At 46.2% G+C, this 14,295-nt stretch overlaps 1 protein-coding gene across 1 annotated transcript; it reads left to right on the plus strand.

Moving 5' to 3' along the window:
* The first annotated feature begins 7,787 nt into the window (after positions 1–7,787).
* CCN1 (cellular communication network factor 1) lies at positions 7,788–10,595 on the plus strand. Its single transcript, XM_063105632.1, has 5 exons — positions 7,788–8,023; positions 8,319–8,532; positions 8,882–9,247; positions 9,381–9,589; positions 9,714–10,595. The coding sequence occupies exons 1-5, from the start codon at positions 7,961–7,963 to the stop codon at positions 10,014–10,016; spliced, it is 1,155 nt and encodes a 384-aa protein (XP_062961702.1). The 5' UTR covers positions 7,788–7,960; the 3' UTR covers positions 10,017–10,595.
* Positions 10,596–14,295: the final 3,700 nt, after the last annotated feature.

Consider the following 14,295-nt stretch of genomic DNA (forward strand, 5'->3'; position numbering starts at 1 on the left):
TGCATAGGTCACTCTGCAGGGGTACTAGGCCGTGCCTGGAGGGCTCCATGCTTAGTGGATCTGTTGTGAGAATGACTGCAGGGCGTGGGAGGTGGCAGCTCTGTCTGCCTCGGGTAACAAAGTCAATGGTGATGACTAAATTACAGTAGAAGTATCTCAATTTCTGAGAAGTTCCTCCTCTGCTCTGACATATCTCTCACTCTCTTTCTCTCTCTTTTTTTTTCTCAGAGGAAATAAAAACAAGCTCAGGCAAGGGACCTAAGGAGGTAACACTTTTTATTGTTTAACTCATTCATTATCAGACTGTCTTTAAAAACTGGGGTCCACAATCACTGAAGACCCAAATAAGCTGATGATACATCTAGAAAAATATTACATGACAGATTCACAGTCACTTGTTAAGGGGAAGTCAAGAAGTTGCAGCCAACTTCCTAAACTTCAAGGCAGATTTCATGGAGGGCAAATACCATATTCTCCCTGAAAAGAGTGGCCTTTGGAAACAGACACTCTGCTTTACCTTAATAGATCTGTGTCCTTGCACCAGTTACTGACTTCTAGCTAAGCCACGGTTTTCTCATCTTTTAAATGGAAATAAAATACCCTACAGGTTGTTTATAAAGATCAAATGGGATCATGTATACTTTTTACTTAACCCAGAGTACATAAAACCCAGCCTCCATAGATGGTCCCAACTATCTCTATGTCTCTCCAATACAGAGGCCAAGTGTCAGCCCACACTGGTCCTCAGGCAAGGCGTTTTTACCTGGCTGATCCCTGTGGGCACTTGCGTGCCTGACCCCTGAGCCTATCATCTTACAGATAAGGAAACCAAGGCAAAAACTCACATGGCTCACCACTGCCTGTAGGTAAAGTCAAAATGCCATGACAGGCAAGGCCATTTGGGTACTTTCTTCGATGGCCACTGGTGCCCCAATGCAAGCCAGACTACTGGGCTGGAGGGGCCTTTTTAACTACATAATCTCTCTCTATATATATATCAAAGAATTTTACAGATTTTTAAAGTAGAGTTCATCTAATCTAAACAACATTGTGTTGAGCATTAATGTGTCTTATGTTTTATTTCACGTAATTAGCCCAACTGCCCAAATCCTACCCTACACTTAATCCCTGGGACCTGCAAAAAGCTGGCATAAATACATGGCTTCAATTTCTTCGAAGGATCTGTGTGCTCATCTATTGTGCCCAACAAATCAAATCCTTTCTAAATTCTGAATGTGGTATGTATGGCTTTAAGTGGGCAACTAAAAGACCGGTATCTCCAGAAATAAAACACAAGAGGTGGAGGTTGACTTTTAATCCCCTGAATCTGGAGCCAGCCCACTTAATAGTGACTTATAATTATTATATTTCATATTGCTCAAGCATCTTTAGAAGATGGATTGCAGGGTGGAGTGGGAGAGGTGCCTTCCAGTCCTTTCCAATGAAATGCTTCTGCATTATCACAAAACAAGAAATTCTGTAAGGTAAGGGAGTTTGAAATGCCTGGCTTCCTGTGGACAGATGCCAGATGGAGGAAATAAAAAGATATAGTTCCCACTGGATACAGATGCTCTAAAAAAATGTTTCCTATCATGCTGCCAAGGCATGCCAGCTACTTACAACATTAATTCAGGGGGAGAGGAAAGAGGGAGACTGAGTAGTGTTTGGGAGTAAAGTAGAAAATAAGAAAAAGCCATTTATTTCAATTTTGTTGATAGAGTATGAACTCCTACAACCAAAAGTTAAGTGGCAGCCCTGATTCTTAAACAAATGAGAGCAATGTCAACCTGACAATTAAATGGAGCCCAGGATGCTATTCCCTAAAATTTTCACGGTTGGCTGGCAGTTACAGAGTGCTGGAGCAAGATAGGTTCTTACAGACATCAGTCCAGCAGTCACAACTGGCACCCACGGACTTTGTCTTCTTTGGTTTTCCTAGGATTAGCTTAGATGACATTTTAACATTTTAATTAGTCGCCAAGCTTTTAAAAATTTGAAGACTTCACATAAAAATTCAGGTCTCTAGTATTTCCTCAAAAAATGAGAAAACAGGCAAATACTTAGACCTACATTTTCACCTAGCAACCACTCAGCCCCCCATAGTTGGTCCCCACTATCTCCATGGTTCCCAACACCAAGGCTAAGTATTAACTGGCAGTAATCCTCAGGCATGGCATTTTGTTTCCTGACTGAATCCTGCAGGCACTTGAGTGTGTGTCCCCTAAACTAGAACAATCCCATTATCTTAAAGGCAAGGAAGTCAAAGCAAAAATGTTACATGATTCACCAATGCCTATAGCCAAAGTCCCAATGCCATGACAGACAAGGGAAGGCCATTCACAGAAGGTCCCAGCTGACCTCTCTTGCCATTTCTCCAAGGAACCTTGCTCTGTCTCAAATGTCCTCTCTGCTATCGGGCTCTTGCTCATCTTTCCAGACCCAGATTAGTTGTTCCACGCTAACTCCTCAGGCAGCAAATTGTCAACACAGCACTATGTATGTACTTCTGCAACAGACTTTAGAGTCCTCCAGGGGAAATTCAATGTTAAAGTTCTCTTTTTTATGTCACCAGTGCCTAGCACAGTACCATGACACATTATGAGCTCTAAATAAATCTGGGGTTCAGAGGAGATAAACTATTCACGCTCAAATACATCGGTAATTGTACTTATATAGTTGTGAAAAAACAACAGGTTAAAAGTAGACTCAGTCAACAAGGTACATTCACACTATGAACCATCAAGTAAGTGACACTGAAAGGTTTATCTCAGTGACAAATGCAGTTCCCACCAAGTCAGCCTTATTCTAGAAGTAGGGTCTACCTGATCAATGTAATGTATGAGGTGTCAGAAGAACCAAAAGTCCTAATATCTTCCCAACCAGTCTGCCAACGTGCCTGAAAGTCCACTCTATGAGGATAACTTCAAAAATTTCATGAGAAAATAGAATTAAAAGATAATACAAATCTTTTCATGAACTTTTTGAAGACCCCTGGTATAAACTTATTTTCATTGTTTCCCTTAAGTTTGGCTTTCTCTGTTAAAATGCAACACCTCTTTCCCCCTCCACCCTAAGAGCCAGTACATTAGGCAATTCTCAGGGTTTAGCATGGTTTCAGTTAACTCATCAACTATTTTTCTATTTGATGCATTTCTCCTAGACTATCTGGGTAACTTGTGATAAAGCTAAAAAAAGATAAAGTTCCAGGAGAGGGGACAGGCCTGAACGTCTGAGGTAAGAGATGGAGAGTAGGCAGTACAGCACAGTGGTTAAGTGCAACACTTCTTTGGTTCAAATCCAGTTCTGCCAACTGCTAGGTGAGGGACCTTTGGCTAGTCACTTACCTTCTGTGCCTCTGTTTCTCCATTTAGATAGAAAATGGTATTAACCAAAGTACCCGTCTCAATGGGGCATTGGAGAATTAAACGAGCTCAATATACAGCAGGCATTCAAAAGGGTACCCAAGAGAGTGAGCCCTATAGAAATGTTTATTTCTGTCATTTTTAAGAGGGAGTGGCACGAGATTTAGCCCTGGAAGGGACTGCTCCGGTTTTACTACTTGCTGCCTCCTTTCCCATTCTACTGATGAAACATGCGAGGTCCAGAGAGGATGAGCAGCTTACCCAAGACTACAGGCTAGTGGGTGGCGAGGCTAGGACTTCCTTCCTAGGCTCCCCCCACACACCGAACTTCCCGAGGAGGAAGAGAGGAAGGGGTAGTGGGAGACCGAGAGAAACCGAGAGCGAGCTCTAACACGTGTCCCTTCTGGGGATAATGGAACCCAGGCCCTTTGGAGCTTTCCCCAACTCCAAGTCCCGGCTCTCGGGTGCGCTCGGTGTCTGAGCAACGCCACCTTCCGCCACCCTCCTTCTCCCCCGCGCCTGGGCGCACCCTCGAAGTCTGGCACAGCGCTGCAACTCGCTGCCCCGCTGGGAGGGCGAGTCAACAGCGGGGAGGACGGGAAAAGTGACACAATCGGACCTCGCCAGCCTCCCACGCAGCGCGGGGTGGACTTGGGCCCTCTGACGGATGCAGACTGGGCCGGGTGCAGCGGTCGCCCCCGCCGCCCGCGTGCCCGCGACGCTCGGGGTCCCGCGCTGCCGAGGCCTGGGCGCGGGCGGCAGCGGCGCATCTTTCGAGCACGCGGCGGCCGCGCGTTTGTCGGGGCAGCTCCGGGGACCGCCGCCGCCGCCGCCCCTCGGAGCTGGATGACGAGGTCTTGAAAGACTTTCACCAAATATGGGCCCGGGCTGGAAACGTCCTGCGCCGCGCGCCGCCGGAAACTCCGAGTCCTGGCAACCGCGGGGACCGCGGGCGCGCGGGGCGGGCTGGCGGCAGCAGGCGGCCGGCGCTTCCCTGGGCCCTCCCGCCGCGCCGACCCTGCCCGCTGTCTCCGCAGGAGTCCCGGGGCCGACCGAGGCCCTCCCCGCGCGTCTGCCACCCGGTTCCCACCGCCGCCGCCACCACCGTAATCCCGGCTTCCTCTGGCTCTCCTGGCGATCACTCCAAGGGGGTGGGGGCGAGGGAAGGGCGGAGGCGGGAGTGCCACCTTAAAGCTGACCTTTTGCAGACACCGTTCTGTTCATTAAGGGAGCTATAAAAAGTAGAGTTGTGAGACAGTGCCGGCGAGTATCTATGCATGAGGACACACGCACACACACGCCCCTATCACAGGCACTCCTGTAGTCCAGGGCTGTGGTTCTCAGGGTGTAATCATCCCCAGACCAGCAGCACCGCCATCACCTAGGGACTTAGAAACTCTGGGATGGGGCCCAGCAGTCAGTCTTTTAGCCAGCCCCCCAGGTGATTCTGACGCATGCTAAAGTTTAAGAACTCTTGGACTCGGGCTAGGAAACCGAGTTTAGGTTTATGATTGTTCTCAGTCGCCGCCAGTGAACCCTTCTTTAGGTAACCTAAAATTCCCTGGCAGCTGCGAGTGAGACGCCCCGATCGCTGAGCCTGAAGCCAGGAGCTGCAGAAGACAAGAAGCCCCTTCTCCGTGGCTTGCAGCCCAAGGAAACAAGGCGGCCCGTTATTCCCTCCTGGGGCACCCTATGGGGGTGGGGTTGGGGGGAAGACAAGCAAAAGAGCCATGCAGAATTAGCACCCGAAGCAACACTTACCCATACACATGTGCACATTTCCCCTCCTGTCCGTCAACCTGAACTGCTCTGCAGCTCTCAGCGCAAGAAGGCAACTGGACGTTTGGAGTTTCTGGACTGTCCTTAGGCAGGACTTGAGGAGCCGTCGTTCCTCTCACCTGATGTCCTCGTTACTAGCAGGCGCACCACGACACGGTATATAGAAAGGCTGTGCACACGGGTTACTCCAGTCTCTCCTGCTTCCCCACCTCCTGGCCCTGTTGCTCCAGCTTCCCACCCCCCTCCCACAACACACCCCCTGTATTAAATGGGCAGCTGAGGGTAAGGATCTCTAAGTTTCTCTTCTGGGGCAAACTCATCTTCCAAGATCTTCCAGTTGAAGACCAGGAAACAAATCCGCACACCCTTGTTAGTGTTGTTTAATCTGATTTTTAAAGGAATCTCTGGAATGGCTTGTGTTTGAACGCTGAGCAGCAGACTGGATCTCTTTGCTGTTCCCCCCTTCCCCCAGTAAAGGAACAAGGTATACAAGGCCAGTTGGATCATCCACTGTAATTTTATTTTAAATCATGATAGACAGATTGCGTGAAAAACAAGGAATTCCAAAGAATTTCCTGCTCTGGGAACAGAAGTTAAGTCTATATTTAACAACATTTGAAACTGTCAAGAATGCTTTGTGGTTGGATAACAGAGGGAGAAAAATGTTAAAAACGCAGGCTACTGCTATACCCAAATATGGAAATATTGTTACGTCTGGTGTCTGATTCACCATCTGGAAATACTTACAACCATGAAGTCAAATAGAAAAGACGCCACAACAGAAGCCAGGAACCCTCCTCTCCATTCTCTCTCCACCACTCCTCCCACCCTGTACTGCGTCTACTCTCCCCCACCCCGGTCACTTCATTAAGAAGGAAACAATAATGAAATTTTAAGGTAGGAAATAATGTTTTCTAAGTAATAATTGATGGATTGCTTTGCATAAGGTATGGGGCCCAGACTTTCCTCACTTTATTTGCATAACACCTGACAATCCATTGTCTTGAGAAGTCCCCCACGCCAACCCCCTCCAACAGAGCCTTAGAGATCCTACTCCCTTTACCAATTACCTCGTAGACTTAAGGTCACTTTGAATGAATGAACTTTAACTCTTTCCTGCAACAGTTCTCTTCATTGTAGTGTTTTTTCATTCCAATAGCTTCTCATTGTGCTTCTCAGAGTCATTCACAGCAGTCAGCACCAAAGGCCTTCTTAAGCAAGACTGCTAAATTACTAAGACTGAACAGCTCTAAATATAAAGGAGGAGTAGTTATCCCAGAGCCTACAAAAAAGGGAGCCTGTGTGCAATGACTTGTGTATTTTTTTTAAATTAAAATTATATAACAAGATAGTTTTTTGAAACTTTTGGTAATCAAGCACACTAACGAATTGGTGATGTCCAAGTAAATCGCCTTGTTGGGAGGTCTTCTGAGCCTATTGCTGGTAGAATAGGGTCTTAAAATCTCCTTACATTTTTATCACAGAACATTACATCCTAAATCTCTTCTCTGCGCTTGGAGATAAGGGCTTTGCAATTCACTTGAAATGGGAGGCTTCCAAGTGTTCCCACGGAGTGGAGTTAAAACCCACCCAAACTTTCAGCTTAATTTAAGGCGTCTGCTTTTTCCAGAGATCCATCGGCACCACGCTCCTGGAATCTCTTTTGGCCTTGCAGTATTTGCAGGTGATGATTTCAGGACAAATTACTCCATGGTGGTCCCCTCCATTTCTGCTGGCTGCTTAATTAGCATCGCCTCCTGCCCGCGGAGGGAGGCAGGGAGGACTTGCCTTGTCTCCCGCGTCGGCGAGGAAGTATAAGTCAGCCTCTCGGAGAACTCCCTGCGTCCGTTTCCTCTCGGACTTCCAACCCAGGCAGTGGGCTGGAACTAAACTGGGAACCTCCAAAAACAAACAAGTACAACATACCCAAAAAAGGGGGGGGGGGGCGGAAAGGGGAAGACCTCTGCCTGGGAATCTGCCAGACGATGGGGGAAGTTGATTTTTTCCCTCTTTTCATTCATAAATGCCACTGCGGGTATTAATTTGCTATACACTTAACTTGGCTGATAAACATCATGCCAAAGCTTTGGGACTTGATCCTAACATGCCTCTTTGAAATCCACAAATAGGTTCCTGGCTCATAGACACACTTCCCCTCCCCGCTCTACTCTTTCAATAGATAACTTGACTCTCACCTTCGCTGTAAACAAGCAAACAGCTCGCTGCTTTCCTGGGTGAGGGCTCCCGTAGCTGCCCGGTCAACTCGGCATCACCAAACAAAACGACTTTTGTTCCTCCCTCTCAGGTCCTCCCACCCTCCCAGTCCAGGCAAAGTTCCGCTGAACTGGGTCCCCTCGTCCCCCACGACCTTTCAACCACCATCACTCCCAAAAGAGCCCTCTCCAATAGAAGCCATTATTTAAAGTGGAAAAAATGGACTGTTTTCTTGATGGGTCCCGGACCAAAAAAAAAAAAGGTGCAACGGAGCCAGGGGAGGCGCTTGGCAGCAGCGCGCGCCAACCAGCATTCCTGAGATGTTTGAGAATTCTGGAACGCGCAGACAGAGCCGACGTCACTGCAACACGCGGCGCCGCCGTCGGCCGTATAAAAGGCGGGCTCCGAGCGCCTGGGCAGACCGCGAGCGAGAGCGCCCCCGAGCAGCGTCCGCGCCCTCCGCACCTCCTCTGCAAGCACCTCGAGAAAAGGACGCCCGCAGCCGGCCCGCCGCCCCGCCGCCCCGCCGCGCCAGGCCTGTCCGCTGCGCACCAGCTTGTTGGCGTCTTCGCCGCCGCGCTCGCCCCGGCTCCTCCGGCGCCACAATGAGCTCCCGCACGGCCAGGGCGCTCTCCTTCGCCGTCATCTTTCTCCACTTGACCAGGCTGGTGAGTCGGACTCTTCTTTTGCCACCGCTTCCCGGTCCGCTCTCCGGTCCCTTCCCCTTGTCCCAGATTGCCCACGGCAGGAAAAGCTAAACTAAAAAGTTTGGGAGCTTTGGGGGGTAGCTGTTTCTTTAAGCGGGCCTCTGGGTGGGCGCAGTCGCCCGGGGTGGCTTGGCTAGACGGGATCGGAGGCTCTCCGTCGTCAGGGTCAGAGACCCCCGTCCCTTCCCCGGGGACAGCCGCGGCGCCTCTCCTGCGCACGGCGCCGAGTCTCACGCGTTTCTTCTTCCCCTTCCAGGCGCTCTCCACCTGCCCCGCCGCCTGCCACTGCCCCCTGGAGGCGCCCAAGTGTGCCCCGGGAGTCGGGCTGGTCCGGGACGGCTGTGGCTGCTGTAAGGTCTGCGCTAAGCAGCTCAACGAGGACTGCAGCAAGACGCAGCCCTGCGACCACACCAAGGGGCTGGAATGCAATTTCGGCGCCAGCTCCACCGCTCTGAAGGGGATCTGCAGAGGTAAGATGCTTGTGGTTTGGCCCCTTTAAAAAAATAATAGTCCCCATAGTCCAGAAGTTTAGTAATTTTGAGACCATGTATGGTGATGCTTTGTTGTTGGTAGCTTGGCAGAAAGGCACATGATTTCAGCAGTCTGGAATGCAATTCAGTGTGTCTGGGCCCAACGAAAAGCGCATACGGAAAAGTGATTCCTGACTAACTTATTGTTCTGGTCTGGAGTCTCCAGGGAATTGCAGGGAACTTTACCATAAATTGACTTTAACAGCAGAAAATATGTATGAGTTTCAGGCTGTGGTTTAGATTCCTAACTTTATCCTCTTCTCCCTTTCTCTTTTGGTGATCTTTGCAGCTCAGTCAGAGGGCAGACCCTGTGAATATAACTCCAGAATTTACCAGAACGGGGAAAGTTTCCAGCCCAACTGTAAACATCAGTGCACATGTATTGATGGCGCCGTGGGCTGCATTCCTCTGTGTCCTCAAGAGCTGTCTCTCCCCAACTTGGGCTGTGCCAACCCACGGCTGGTCAAAGTTACCGGGCAGTGCTGTGAGGAGTGGGTCTGTGACGAGGACGGTGTCAAGGACCCTCTGGACGACCAGGACGGCCTCCTGGGCCTGCTCGGCAAGGGGCTGGGGTTCGATGCCTCCGAGGTGGAGTTAACGAGAAACAATGAATTAATTGCATTTGGAAAAGGCAGCTCGCTGAAGCGGCTCCCTGGTAAGTGGAGACTGAGCCTGTACAACATTGTGCTGAAATGCATTCCTAGTGTGAAGATTTATAGAAGTGAGAACTTGAATCTGTTTGTGTCAGTATGCCTCTGAGAAGTCTTCCCTCTTGTTTGTCTCTCTAGTTTTTGGCATGGAACCTCGCATTCTGTACAACCCTTTACATGGCCAGAAATGTATCGTTCAAACAACTTCATGGTCCCAGTGCTCAAAGACCTGTGGAACTGGTATCTCCACACGAGTTACCAATGACAACCCTGAATGCCGCCTGGTGAAAGAAACCCGGATTTGTGAAGTGCGGCCTTGTGGACAGCCTGTGTACAGCAGCCTGAAAGTAAGTTCCTTCAGGGACATGCAGACTGTTCCCCAGCAGGCTGGTGGGTGGGATGGATGTGATCCTCTTTCTCAAGAAAGAGAAACATCATCCCTAACTTTCCTTCTTCACTTCTTTCTTACAGAAGGGCAAGAAATGCAGCAAGACCAAGAAATCCCCTGAACCAGTCAGGTTTACTTATGCTGGCTGCTCGAGTGTGAAGAAATACCGGCCCAAGTACTGCGGTTCCTGCGTGGATGGCCGGTGCTGCACGCCCCTGCAGACCAGGACCGTGAAGATGCGGTTCCGCTGCGAAGATGGGGAGACGTTTTCCAAGAACGTCATGATGATCCAGTCCTGCAAATGCAACTACAACTGCCCGCATGTCAACGAGGCAGCTTTTCCCTTCTACAGGCTGTTCAATGACATTCACAAATTTAGGGACTAAATGCTACCTGAGTTTCCAGTGCAAGGGAGAAGAGTGTCAGAATCACAGAGACACGGGCGGGGGCGGTTGGGTTAAGGGACTCATTGTAGAAGGGATGCGTTGCTCATTCTTGAGTAGTATTAAGGTATTTCAAAACTGCCAGGGGTGCTGGTGCACATGGACACTAATGCAGCCGCGATTGGAGAATACTTTGCTTCATAGTATTGGAGCACATGTTCCTGCTTCATTTTGGAGCTTGTGGTGTTGATGACGTTCTGTTTTCTGTTTGTAAATTATTTGCTAAGTGTATTTTTCTCTAGGCTTTTTCCCTTTCGGTTCTACATTTGTAAAAGAGATAATAAGATTAGTTAGACAGTTAAGCCTTCGGTCGTCCTTTGACAGAAGAAAATGGGAGGGTGTTCCACCCGTTCCTGAAGGTGACACTCCGTGAGTGTCTGTGAGAGGCAGCTATCTGCACTCTAAACTGCAAACAGAAATCAGGTGTTTTAAGACTGAATGTTTTTATTTATCAAAATGTAGCTTTTGGGGAGGGAGGGGAAATGTAATACTGGAATAATTTGTAAATGATTTTAATTTTATATTCAGTGAAAAGAATTTATTTATGGAATTAATCATTTAATAAAGAAATATTTACCTAATATCTGAGTATATGCCACTTAATATTTTTAGAGATCTTACAAAGTCATTGGGAACAATCTAGCTCATGTATTCAATCATTCAAACAGGATTTACTGAGTGCCTACTATGTGTCAGGTGCCTTACTGAGATGTAGCAATGAATTCATCTATAAAAATAAGATAATGATTGCTTTTATATCCAGTAGAGAAAAATCTTTACATATAATCTGTTTAAAAACATGATTGAATGGTAGACATTATATGAAGCACGAGAAAGAATCTGAAGCTAAATTTGTGATTTCAAAAAACAATTCTTTATTTTTATAAGAACTGAAAGCCTAAGGGTCTCCATCACTGTGCGAGATGGGTATTGTAGAGTTATTTATCACTTTAATCACCAGATTATTGTGCATGTCACTTCACTGGAGGAAAAAAACCCTTTAGTGAAATAGTCCATAACACAGGCTGCCTACATCTAACTCCGTTTGAGGATAGTTGGATGATGTATTATAAAAGGTCACTTGCCTATAACTTTTATTTTTCCAATGTCGTTCCTAAGAACTGGGATAACTAAAAATTCACCCTTGGCTGCTATCAGAGAAAAAATCTTGTAGTCTATAGGAGTCTGTTTTCACTAAATGAGCTTGAAGCAATGACTTGTGTTAATCCTAATAAGCCGGTGATTAGGTAAACATGCTGTTAAATGCAGAGGAATGCAAGGAATTTCAAGTACTTTTCCAATAGCGTGAGGACCGGAGTTACCCCATCCCCCTTTCCTTTTTATTATATATATTATATTGATGGGGGAGGGGGCAGTTAGATCGAGTTAGCTATCCAAAAGGTCAGAGGCTAGACGCAGAGCATTCCAAAAAGAAAAAGACCTGAATCACAGGTCTAGGAGAGGTTGGGAAGATGTTAATGTTTGTGAAAATGTTGGTAGCCTGTTTGAGAAGAATCTACATCTTTAGAAAGCGCTGACAATAAACCTTTTATAGAGAGAAGTTTTCTTTCATCGTCAATCTTGGCTCCTGTTCAAATCCTTCGTGAAATATTTCAGTCTGCACTTAGTTAAGAGAGTGCTTGAATTTTTAGGCATAAGAGAAGGTGCTTTAAAAAGGGGGAAAGGGGGACAGCTCCTGGCATCCTATAAAAGATTTTTCAAAATAAATTAATATTAATGTTTTAATGAAGACCTACAGAAAAACACTGTCTGAGCATCTGTTTTAAAACCTTATTGAAATACACAAAGGTTAATATAAATGTGCTAGTAAAATCTATGGCTAAAAGCCTACTCTTCTGATTTTGACAATGTCTTGCCTGAAATATTACAACTTGTGCTTTCTGAATAGTCAGTTTTTCTTGCTTGAAACATTCCAATTTTAAGGTATTTGGGAATTTAAACACCACCTGGCTCAGTCTTGGATGCAGTTAAACTTGTCAATGCAATATAACATGTGAAACATAATGAAGGTGTGAGGTTTTTGCAGTGCAATCTTGTTGAACAGACATCTAAATCCGTAGGCAAAATTTACACATTCCCAAACACCGATCTTGAGGTATTGCCCTCCAACACTAGAGCCCAATGAATTGCTTCTTATGCAGAGATCAAGGAACAATATTTTATAGATCCTTTAACTGTGTGGGGAGGTAATATTTGTCCAAATAAGCTCAAATGTGAAACAAACCTAGCATGGGAAAACATTGGATCTTTGGGTCATTAATCTCATCCTAGTAAATACAGTGAGGGTGATACGAAAGTTCCAATTCTATTTACAATAAGAATGCTCAATTAATAATAAAAAAAGGTGAATAGAAGCAAATTATGTCCATTTTGTTTGGCTATAGAAGAAACCGAAGAAATTAAAAGTAGCTGAGAATGAAGTTATGATATTTAGAACTTAGAAGTTATACCTACATCTGGAGTGGAGCTCTGCCCGCTTCAAATATTGAGAAAACAAAAATCATGCTTCTGCTCATATGAAATAGAAGTTACATACGTAAACATTCATTATAATATATATGTACACCCCTCCCCTCCCCCACTCCCCACCAGGCACAGTAAAGACCTTGTGTTCTCACTTTTCAATCCAAAAGCTCCTGGTGGTCTTAAGGTTTTTGGTAGAGATTTAAGAACTGAAAGTTATAGGTCGATCTCGGAATCTTAGGTATTCAGTGAATTTTAAGAAATAGTCTATGGGACATTTGGCAGCACAGTAAGTGTCCTTGCTGTGATAATTTTTCACATGAATATATGTGCTATCTGCTCCACATAGAGACACAATTGAGTCAAAATTGGCAAAGCATAGTTTAGAATTATTTTTCCAGTCGAGGGAACAGATTTTATTTGTTCACAACCTCTTCTCCCAGCTTTCTGGCACTATTTGAAAGTCAGTTGAGCAATAGCAAGGGTCCAATAAGACCACAGTACAGTGCAGAGCTGTGTTCTGGGCAGAACGGCAGGTGAGGCAGTGGAAAGAATCCCAGACTGGAAGCAGGAGACATGTCTTTTAGCACCAGCTCTGCCATTAATTTGCTAGGGAACTCTGGGCAAGCTTCTGGATCATTCTCTCTTTTGTTAAAATGGGAAAATAGCTTCCAGCATTTTTGTGACCAAAAAAAACCTCTTTTTCATATATTCTCTTCAGTGCATTGACTCTCATACCTTAAAAACATTGTTTCAAAAAACAACAACAACAACAACAAAAAATATATTGTTTCCTCAAGTAACTGAATGTGTGAAGTGAAAATTACTCAGGTCTTTCCGTGATCACATGCATTCATTTCCGTGCAGTTTGAAAATCTAGACCCTCTTTATTCTCTAAGGAACCCCTGGTTACTGGACATAGACCCTGGATCTCACAGTCTATAGGTTCATACATTCACCTCACTGAATATCCCTGATATCTGGGCCTCATTAACTACCTACCTACCCTAAACAATTGATGCTTTAAAACATCAATTGTTTTAAAAACAAAGCACATTTTGAAGCATGACAATGATGTACGTGTCCTATGAGTAGATCAGATGTATTTGTGACCGACTTCATTAGTAGTAGGCAACATTCATCCATGTAATCTTATATAAGGATTCATTTAAAAGAGTACTCAGATGCATTTGTTAGTGCATTACAGTTCCCATGTATTCTGTTCATATATACTTTTGAATCCAGCACTTTCTCCTCTCTAGTGCAAACATCCAAATCTCGACCACTATCCTCTCTTGTCTGAATTACTGGCATGGCCTTCTCACTGTGGCACACCGTATTTTCCAAAGGCGGCTACGACAATATCTCCCACCCCCCACGCCTTTCTGCAATGTGACCCTGTTGCTCGTCCCTCAATAGGTGGGGTCTATTTCTTCACCCTCTTGCATCTGGGTGAGCTCTTTGACTACTTTGACCAAAGAACACGGAGCAAGGCATGCGGTGTGGTGCCAGTTTCAATTTCAGCACTGGCTGGGAGCGCCTACCTCCTTTCTCTTAGAAACAAGCTTTCATGTAAGAGACAACTACCCCGAGACCAGCAGACTGTGAGAAGCTCAAGCCACATGGATAGTCCCTAGAGAATGTGTTGACCTGTGCAGAAAGAGAAAGGTCCAGGAGCACTTGGGCATCACACCTGTGCATGAAGAGACCATCCTGGAAGTGGATCCTTCGGCCTCAG

The sequence above is a fragment of the Cynocephalus volans genome, chromosome 8, assembly GCF_027409185.1.
Source record: "Cynocephalus volans isolate mCynVol1 chromosome 8, mCynVol1.pri, whole genome shotgun sequence".
Taxonomy (NCBI): domain Eukaryota; kingdom Metazoa; phylum Chordata; class Mammalia; order Dermoptera; family Cynocephalidae; genus Cynocephalus; species Cynocephalus volans.